The 10921-nt window shown below is 40.2% G+C and overlaps 1 protein-coding gene across 1 annotated transcript in view; it reads left to right on the forward strand.

Moving 5' to 3' along the window:
* Positions 1–8273, forward strand: part of camk4 (calcium/calmodulin-dependent protein kinase IV) — a 114680-nt gene extending 106407 nt beyond the window's left edge. Inside the window, exon 11 of the mRNA XM_072281055.1 lies at positions 7252–8273. Coding sequence (XP_072137156.1) covers positions 7252–7722 — 471 coding nt within the window. The 3' untranslated portion in view covers positions 7723–8273. The remainder of the gene's footprint in view (positions 1–7251) is intronic.
* The last annotated feature ends 2648 nt before the right edge of the window (positions 8274–10921 follow it).

The raw sequence follows: 10921 nt of genomic DNA on the forward strand, positions 1-10921 counted from the left end.
CTGGCACGGAGCCTGGCGTTGTTGTGCAGGAGAGAAGGCAGGAAAAGAGAAATGCGGTAGTCATGGGAGATTCCATGGTCATAGGACAGGAGATTCTGTGAGCCTGATAGAGATACCTGCATGGTGTGTTGCCTCCCAGGTGCCGGGGTACGGGATGTCTCGGATCGGGTTCAGAATATTCTGAAGGGGGAGGGTGAGCAGCCAGTTGTCTTGGTACATGTTGATACCAATGACATAGATAGGACAAAGGAGGAGGTCCTGAAGAGAGATTTCTGGGAGTTAGGAAGGAAGCTGAGAAGCAGGAGCTCCAGGGTAGTAATCTCGGGATTGCTACCTGTGCCACGTGCTAGCGAGGGTAAGAATAGTAGTATCAGGCAAATGAATGCGTGGCTGAGAGACTGGTGCAGGGGGCGGGGCTTCAGATTCTTGGATAATTGGGATCTCTTCTGGGGGAAGTATGACCTGTTCAAAAAGGACAGGTTACACCTGAACCCGAAGGGGACCAATATCCTGGTGGGAAAGTTTAATAGAGCTGTTAAGGAGGGTTTAAACTAATTTAGCAGGGGGATGGGAACCGGAATGATACAGCGGAGGAAGGGGAAAACAGAAATAAATCTAAGATAGTGAGCAGTAAAGATGTCAGGAAAGACAGGCAGGTGATGGAGCAAATTTGTAGCCATTGGGATGAGTTGCAGTGCAACCAAAGCAAAAAGTACCAAATACTGATCTTAAGGTGTTAAGATCTTGTCGTACAGCTACAGATTGGCAGGTATGATATTGTGGCCATCACTGAGTCATGGCTAAAGGATGCATGTCTCTGGGAGCTGGACATCCAAGGATACACGGTATAGTGGAAGGATAGGAAGGTAGGCAGAGGGGGAGGCGTGGCTTTATTGGTAAGAAGTGATATTAAATCATTAGAGAGAGGTGACATAGGATCAGAAGGTGCAGAATCTTTATGGGTTGAGCTAAGAAATTGCAGGGGTAAAAGGACCCTGATGGCAGTTATTTATAGGCTTCCAAACATCTGCAGTGATGTGGACTACAAATTACAACAGGAAATAGAAAAGGCTTGTCAAAAGGGCAGTGTTATGATAATTGTGGGGGATTTTAACATGCAAGTGGATTGGGAAAATCAGGTTGGCACTGGATCTCAAGAGAGAGAATTTGTAGAATGTCTGCGAGATGGCTTTTTAGGACAGCTTGTTGTTGAGCCTACTAGGCGATCGGCTGTACTGGATTGGGTATTGTGTAATGAACCAGAGGTAATTAGAGAGATTGAGGTGAAGGAACCCTTAGGAGACAGTGATCATAACATGATTGAGTTCACTGTGAAATTTGAAAAAGAGAAGCCGGAATCTGATGTGTAGATATTTCAGTGGAGTAAAGGAAATTACAGTGGCATGAGAGAGGAACTGGCCAAAGTTGACTGGAAAGGGACACTGGCGGGAAGGACGGCAGAGCAGCAGTGGCTGGAGTTTATACCAGAAGTGAGGAAGGTGCAAGACAGGTATATTCCAAAAAAGAAGAAATTTTCGAATGGAAAAAGGATGCAACCGTGGTTGACAAGAGAAGTCAAAACCAAAGTTAAAGCAAAGGAGAGGGCATATAAGGAAGCAAAACTTAGTGGGAAGACAGAGGATTGGGAAGTTTTTGAAAGCTTACAAAAGGAAACTAAGAAGGTCATTAAGCGGGAAAAGATTAACTATGAAAGGAAGCTAGCAAATAATATCAAAGAGGATACTAAAAGCTCTTTCAAGTATATAAAGAGTAAAAGACAGGTGAGAGTAGATATAGGACTGATTAGAAAATGATGCTGGAGAAATTGTAATGTGAGATAAGGAGATGGCGGAGGAACTGAACGAGTATTTTGCATCAGTCTTCACTGAGGAAGACATTAGCAGTATACCGGACACTCAAGGGTGGCAGGGAAGAGAAGTGTGTGCAGTCACAATTACGACAGAGAAAGTACTCAGGAAGCTGAATAGACTAAAGGTCGATAAATCTCCTGGACCAGATGGAATGCACCCTTGTGTTCTGAAGGAAGTAGCTGTGGAGATTGCAGAGGCATTAGCGATGATCTTTCAAAAGTTGATAGATTCTGGCATGGTTCCGGAAGACTGGAAGATTGCAAATGTCACTCCGCTATTTAAGAAGGGGGCAAGGAAGCAAAAAGGAAATTATAGACCTGTTAGCTTGACATCGGTGGTTGGGAAGTTGTTGGAGTCGATTGTCAAGGATGAGGTTACAGAGTACCTGGAGGCATATGACAAGATAGGCAGAACTCAGCATGGATTCCTTAGAGGAAAATCCTGCCTGACAAACCTATTATAATTTTTTGAGGAAATTACAAATAGGCTAGACAAGGGAGATGTAGTGGATGTTGTATATTTGGATTTTCAGAAGGCCTTTGATAAGGTGCCACACATGAGGCTACTTAACAAGAGCTCATGGAATTATGGGAAAGTTACATACGTGGATAGAGCGTTGGCTGATTGGCAGGAAACAGAGAGTGGGAATAAAGGGATCCTATTCTGGTTGGCTGCTGGTTACCGGTGGTGTTCCACAGGGGTCAGTGTTGGGGCCGCTTCTTTTTACGTTGTACATCAACGATTTGGATTATGGAATAGATGGCTTTGTGGCTAAGTTTGCTGATGATACGAAGATAGGTGGAGGGGCCGGTAGTGCTGAGGAAACGGAGAATCTGCAGATAGACTTGGATAGATTAGAAGAGTGGGCAAAGAAGTGGCAAATGAAATACAATGTTGGAAAGTGTATGGTTATGCACTTTGACAGAAGAAATAAACGGGCAGACTATTATTTAAAAGGGGAGAGAATTCAAAGTTCTGAGATGCAACAGGACGTGGGAGTCCTCGTACAGAATACCCTTAAGGTTAACCTCCAGGTTGAGTCGGTGAAGAAGGTGAATGCAATGTTGGCATTCATTTCTGGAGGAATAGAGTATAGGAGCAGGGATGTGATGTTGAGGCTCAATAAGGTGCTGGTGAGACCTCACTTGGAGTACTGTGGGCAGTTTTGGTCTCCTTATTTAAGAAGGGATGTGCTGATGTTGGAGAGGGTATAGAGAAGATTCACTAGAATGATTCCGGGAATGAGAGGGTTAACATATGAGGAACGTTTGTCCACTCTTGGACTGTATTCCTTGGAGTTTAGAAGAATGAGGGGAGACCTTATAGAAACATTTCGAATGTTGAAAGGCATGGACAGAGTGGATGTGGCAAAGTTGTTTCCCATGATGGGGGAGTCTAGTACGCGAGGGCATAATTTAAGGATTGAAGGGCGCCCATTCAGAACAGAAATGCGAAGAAATTTTTTTATTCAGAGGGTGGTGAATCTATGGAATTTGTTGCCACGGGCAGTAGTGGAGGCCAAGTCATTGGGTGTATTTAAGGCAGAGATTGATGGGTATCTGAGTAGCCAGGGCATCAAAGGTTATGGTGAGAAGGCGGGGGAGTGGGACTAAATGGGAGAATGGATCAGCTCGTGATAAAATAGCAGAGCAGACTCAATGGGCCGAATGGTGGATTTCTGCTCTTTTGTCTTATGGTCTTATGGACAAGGGAGTCGTATAAGGAGCAATCCCTGCAGAAAGCAGCAAGTAGGGGGAGAGAAAGAAGTGCTTGGTGGTGGGATCCTGTTGGAGATGGCGGAAGTTACATCGAATTGTGTGCTGGATGCGGCGGCTGTTGGGATGGTAGGTGAGGACAAGAGGAACCCTATCCCTGGTGAGGTGAGGTTAGACATGTGTGAAATGGAAGAGATATGGTTGAGGACAGTGTTGATGGTGGAGGAAGGGGAGCCCCTTTATTTGGAGGAAGAGGACATCTCCTTAGTTCTGGAATGAAAGGCCTCAGCCTGAGAGAAGATGCAGTGGAGACAGAGGAACTGAGAGAAGGGGATGGCATTTTTACAAGTAACACGGTGGGAAGAGATGTAATTCAGGTACCTGTGACAGTCAATGGATTGACTAAAAATTTAATCTTGCTAGAAGCACAGAAGTAACAAACCAGTTATGGCATGGAATTTTAACAACTGTAACATTATTGAGATAGTATCAGAACAAAGAGTATACAGAAGGAATTATTGAAATGTTTTCAAAAGAAAAGTTTAAATCAGTATATAACAAGTCTAAAAGAGAAACAATTAACAGAAGTAAGCCAATTGACATTCAACCCTAGTCCACCATTCATGGCTGATTCAGTCTAAACTTCAATACCGGTTTTCTGCTCTCACCCCTTGTCTCCCTTGTAATTTAAATGTACGTCACTCTCCACAACGAATAGATTCAGTTACTCCACATCCACAACTGTTTTGGTAGAGAATGCCAGAGATTTACAACACTCGAGGGGAGGGGAATCCTTTTCAACCCCCCTCTTAAATGGGTGACCATTTATTCTGAAACTGTATTCCTTGTTTCTAGAAGCCCCTCCAGGAGCAGTACCGCTTCAACATCCATGTTGTCAATCCCCCCTCAGGATATTATAAATTTCAATAATCTGTTCTTCTTCCGAACATCATGAGGTACAGACCTAAACTCCTCAACCTTCCTTCCTGTATTAGCCCTTTCAAGTACATCACTCCATAAATATGAAGGCTAAAACAACACCTTATATTCCGTCTGGGTAGCCTCCAACCTGATGGCATGAACATTGACTTCTCTAACTTCCGCTAATGCCCCACCTCCCTCTTGTACCCCATCTGTTATTTATTTATATACACACATTCTTTCTCTGTCTCTCCTTTTTCTCCCTCTGTCCCTCTGACTATACCCCTTGCCCATCCTCTGGGTTTTCCCCCCTCCCCCTTTTCCTTCTCCCTGGGCCTCCTGTCCCATGATCCTCTCCTATCCCTTTTGCCAATCACCTGTTCAGCTCTTAGCTTCATCCTTCTCCCTCCTGTCTTCTCCTATCATTTTGGATCTCCCCCTCCCACTCTCAAATCTAACTTTTCCTTCAGTTGGTCCTGACGAAGGGTCTCGGCCCGAAACGTCGACTGTACCTCTTGCTCGAGATGCTGCCTGGCCTGTTGCGTTCACCAGCAACTTTGATGTGTGTTGCTTGAATTTCCAGCATCTGCAAATTTCCTCGTGTTTGCAACGATATATACTACGTATGGCAGTTTTGCTAGCATTCTGAATTTGCATTAAAACCTTAATACTTTAATACTGCATACCCCTTTCGAAAAAAGCTAACATTCCATTAATCTTCTTGATTGCTTCTGTTTTTGTTTCATGTAGTAGGAGATTCATATCTTGGTCCATAATTATTTGTTTTTCCATTTTTTCTACCAAAGTAGACAACCTCATATCATTATACTCCATCTGCTAACATGAGGACAAACAATATTGTGCAAAAGTCTTAGGCACCCTAGCTATATGCCTAAGACTTTTGCACAGTACCGTATTGTCAACGTGGAGCAGAGAACAAGTTTGTAAATCTGGCAGGAGGGAAGATCACGTCTGACATAATTGACTTTTTTGAGGAGGAAACAAGGTGGGTCATTGAATGTACCATATTGGATCTAAGTGGATTTGGCCGTCTCACATAACAGATTGTCAAGAAGGATAAGAAACCATGAAATCTATTGGAAGTGGCAAGATGGATTAACAGGTTCAGTGGGAGAAAATAATATAAAGAATGAGAGCTTTCTGGATTGGAACGTTATGTGAATTGATTCTATAGGGTGTTATACTAGGTTCTTCCTTGCTTCTAGTAATGAGGTCTATTAGGATATGAAAGGCTTTGACAGGATGCACAAGAAATATTTATTCTCTTGGCAAAGGGAGTGATAACTGGAGAACATGGCATTAAATTAATTGGTAGATTCATTATAGAGAATTAGAGAAAAAATTCTCACCCAAATGATAATGGTTGTCTGCAGCTTATCTAAAAATGAAGTGAAGGCATGAAAAGCTATGAAGTGGGTAAAGTAAATATCCCCCTTTTTGTCCAGTGTGGACATGGACCAAACAGCTTCCTTTGCCATGAATTTGTTTGATGTTCTGAAACACCTGAGAGGAGCTTTAAAAACAAAATGCTCATTTGTTAAACCCAGATGCAGGCTTTGAGATTTCTTTGCAGGATATTATGCCCTCAAAAATTTGAACGGGTTTATTTTGTAGACTCTGTGAAGAAATGCAACATTCCTGCTTATTCCATGACCACTGAAAATGGAGAAGCAGCTTTCAGAATGTTACTGAGAATATCATGGCCATGCACCAGAGCACACAGAAATCCTGCACGAGTTTGTGAGTAGGACAGAAGGCGAATCCCACCTCACAAATTACCCATTCTCCTCGTCCCAAAAAATCCTGCAGTTCTCATATTGGTCTAACTAGAGTGGAAACAAATTGTCCTCAATCTTAAGGCACAGCTTAAGAAGGTTGTTTCAATTATATTCTTTAATCAAGTTACTCTGGAAACGTTATCATCAAATAGTGTTATCATATGACCACCTAATTTGTTTATATAATTTCAGCTATGCTTTTTTGTATTTTGAATGTACTCCTGTTATAATCCTTGATTTCATTGAGTGGAACAAACCTTGATGGTAAGTGTAGTTAGATCTGTGTTGAAATGCAGAAAATTAGCTATGCAAGTATAAACAAGTTAAGAACTTTCTGCGCATCTGAATGTAAAGAGCAGTAGCTCAAACTTGCTGAGATTGTCCTGCCCTCAGACTAGGAAATTTGCTCATGGGTTGGATTTGGTGCAGGATCTGTGACCCCACTAATTTCAATGCAAAAAGGTTAATGCAATAAAATTACTTCAAACATTTTTTAAAATTAATAATTTCAAAATATTTTAAAGTTCCAATAAAAAGCATTATTTTCAACATTAACAGTTTTTGAATGCCTCAGAAGTCAGAAATATTACTATTCAAAGAGCTGTTTAGCTGATTTTACTCAGTAATTTGGTGGGTATATTTTTCTGCCCCCAACTTATGAACTGAAATATGCTACAGGAGCATCGCTGGTGGGTCTTCTACATACATTTAACTATGCATTTGAAATGTGAGTTAAAAGGATGATAGTATTGCAAATTAGAAATTTTCAGTTTCTCCGTAAAAAAAGTGGGAATGTGTCTTTTTAGATAATGTTAATGGTTAATTAACTTGAAATTTCTAATGTACATGTCAATTATTTTAATTCTGGAATAACATCTGGTGTTATATATTTAACATGCTCCTTTACAGTGGCATAACAGAAACTTTTTTCTTTGCACTCAACAGGCTGCAGTAAAAGCTGTTGTGGCATCTAGTCGCCTTGGAAGTACTAGTCACACCAACATTCAAGATAGCAGCACCGAACTCAATAACTCAAACGACCAGCAGGGTGAAGCAGTACCAAATGAAAACAACCAAGATTCACAAAAAAAGACAGAAAGTAATCAAAGTACTGCTGGTGACAGTGGAAGTGGTGTAATCGTTGGTGATGTTAGCACTGGTATAGTAAGTGACATTATAGCAGTCACTGACGGTGACAATCTTAGTAATGTTGGTACAGCTGAAGTAACCATTGATAAAGTGTCAGCTGATGGTAATGCTGAAGCTGGCACTGATGATGTTAGCACTGGAGAAGTTAACATTCATGACAGTAGTCCTGGTGATTTCACTGTTGGTCGTGTTGATGTCAATGATAGTGAATTTATCACAGTTGAAAATGCCAATGAAATGAGCGCTGGTGAAGTTAGTACATTGTAAGTTGAGCAGAAGTGTATCAGCCTATCACTTCTATAGGAAATGTTACAAAAACAAGACCATGCTAAACAATGTGGTAACAGAAAGGATGATGGTAAAGACAAAACTCTTCATAGGAAGCATATTATAAATAACATGAAACTCATCTTTTGAAAAGCAGTTATTTGAAATGTTTGCTGTGCATGGGAAGCTAATGCTGTGGCTTAATTTTCATGTTGGTTTAATTGTGGCAGCATACTGATGTGCAAGTTGATAATGCTGAAAAGTTCCACTGCATTTACTTGCATGCAGGTTCTTCATTAAAACACCAGAATGCTGAATAGCTTGGATAGTGCAGAATGTTATTTACAGTTAACATTGACTGAAGTTTTGCTGAAAGTATATGTAATACAGTCAGCCTACATTTTTTAACTTTAAGGTTTCATCTAAATGTATGTCTAAGTCACGAACATACAAACTTGAGTTGAATGAATGTAGTGTTTTTCAGATGTGGTTCTATAATGTTTTTGTACTTTTATTAATAAGATTTAAAAACCACACATTCGCCTTTTAGTTCTGATCCATGACTTACCCCATTCATATTTGATTAGATGAGACTTTATGAAGTGCATCACTCCATATCCTAACTCAATTCAGTACAAGTTTAGCTATAGCAAAACCAGAAATTTTATAACTGCCAATGCAGCTTTTTTCATTGCTTTAAATATTGGTTACAATGGCTCTAAATTATAATGAATTAAAGCCCAGATTGTTTGGAATAATGACCATTACATATATAATGTGCAAAATGCTTGTTTATATTTATTCTGAAAAAAAAACTATTTATTTCAGGGTTTTTTTGCCTAAGTATAATTGTTAATCTGTTTAAATGTTTACTGTTTCTTAACGTATTGGTGACTTTCACTTATGTAAACAATGTTGATTGAATTTAAATTGCAACTGGAAATATGTAATGAAATTTCTTCTGCTTATGATCTACATACTGAAAGTTTATCAGAATTTTCAAATGGAGCAATGTAGTGCACGTTATCTGAAACAGTGTAATGAAATATTTTAAAAAATACAAGCATGTCATCAATATAATAAATGCAGCTAACCAATCAAGCCGTTTTTCACAATCTAATCGTAGAGCTAGAGAGAGAAAATATAAGGCATGTTTTGAATGAAATGACATGGAATGTTTAGCAATGAGTCTTTAGGAAGACTGATGGCTGAACTCAAAACTGTTTCACTCAATAAAGCAGCATGGAACAGATTAACTCAAACACCTTCAATCAAACCTCATTTTCCAAAGTCAAACCATTTTAAAGAAGTGTGTATGTCATCAGAAAGCCATGAAAAGTACACAGGAGAGAGCTGCTGCCACCCACTTCTCAAAGTGTGTCTTCTCACACTAGTCCTAGACTTTATGTAGTTTGGGGAACGTAGTATAACAGTGTAAAGTAACACAGCAGCTGCACAGGTCAAGGTTGTGACTCCACCTGGAGTACTCCGTGCCATTATAGTCTCTTTTTCTAGAGATAAATATACTGGGCTTGCAGGCAATGCTACGAAGATTCAGCAAATCGATGGCATTGAATAGATTGGACCCATGCTCTCTGGAACTTTCAAGGGAGATGATCTTATTGAATCCAAGTCAAATTGGGAGAATTAAGGGTTAATGGGCATAGTCCAGTTTTTAAAAGGATCACGTAATTATAGTGATACGAGGAAGAATTTTGTCTTTGATGAACTTGAGTCTTTGGATGCCATAAAACGGGGGTGTGTACATTCTCAGTTGTTGAGATTACCAGTAAAACTACATTTTGATAAGAGAATGGTGGCTTCATTAAGTATTGGACTAGGTCCTGATTACAGAGTAAAGTGATTGTCCACTAGCCTATAACAGCAAATCCAATTTTTGATTACAACAATGGGTACATGTTATAACACAATGAATGAATCTCCTGAACCTTGGATGACATTGCTGTTGTATTTCATGTCGCTAGATCTAGGCTTTGTCTGCAGTTCTGTTACCACACTTGACCATCCACATATTGATTTACCAGTTCCTATCTCTTAGTATTCTTTCCCCTACAACACCTAATTCAGCTCAGCCTGAAGCAAGATGCAACCCATTCAATATCAGATGTCAGAAAGCAAATGCCTTACAACATACAGGCAGAGGAATCATCGGGCGAGACTATGGCCAGTGAAGATGCAAATTGATTGTGTACGGATGGCATCACTTCGCAAGTGGTGTTGCTGAAGGATTGGTTGGTGTGTTTGTTTGTTGGATAATATAGCAAGCAGCCAGGAATGAAGGCTAACAATCAAAACCTTGCTGCAGAGGAAAAGTGTGTAGATGAGGACTGGGAAGGCTGGAATATATTCTGTGTGTGTGTGGGGGGGGGGGGGGGTTCCAAAAATAATTATGTGGGCAGAAGGAGGCCACAATTAGAGATTTTCTGTCCACCGCTGGAGGATAGCAACCATGTTGAATGATTTCTAAACAGAATTTTCACAAAGAATACACACAGAGGGGGATCACTTTTGCCTTGGATTGGGACTTGTTTAGCAATCTTAGATAAAGACTGACTGGAAGGATTCAAATTGTGTTCTGAGAAAGATGAACAGAAATAAAGCTGATAAGATAGTGAAGAACTTAAGAAGAAAGGAAGGTTGCAAGTATAGGAAAGTCAGGTGGGTGTTTGGCGATAAGGAAGATGATAGCATATTTGACAGGGAATGACCAGCACTCGATAAAATAAAAACTCACATGATAGCAAACACACACTGGACTTTCTAGAGAGTCCCAGAGATTAAAATATAGAGGTTCAGAATTACTGGTTATTCAATCAAGTAATTCATACAACATGCCCCACTTACAGCTTTCAAAAGATTTATCTTTTATCAAATCTTTAGCATATAAAAGGTTTAGTCCACATATGACAAATTGCATACAAGAACGACCCAGAGACAGTTACGAACTATTCATGTTTACTTCCAATCTGCGCCTTGTAAGGCATGAAAATGCCCGATGCAGGCCTCTCATGGTCTGAGTCGACATTCCCTCCCTCCCCATGTTTACAGATTGTGATTGATTTAATTCCTTGGGTAGCACACAAAACATTATACTGCACAGAAGAGCTTTATGCAATAATGTTTACATTTACAATTGATAACTCCTGAGAATATGGTCAATTTTGTTTGTAGTAACTTA

Source organism: Mobula birostris, chromosome 17 (genome assembly GCF_030028105.1).
Source record: "Mobula birostris isolate sMobBir1 chromosome 17, sMobBir1.hap1, whole genome shotgun sequence".
NCBI lineage: Eukaryota > Metazoa > Chordata > Chondrichthyes > Myliobatiformes > Myliobatidae > Mobula > Mobula birostris.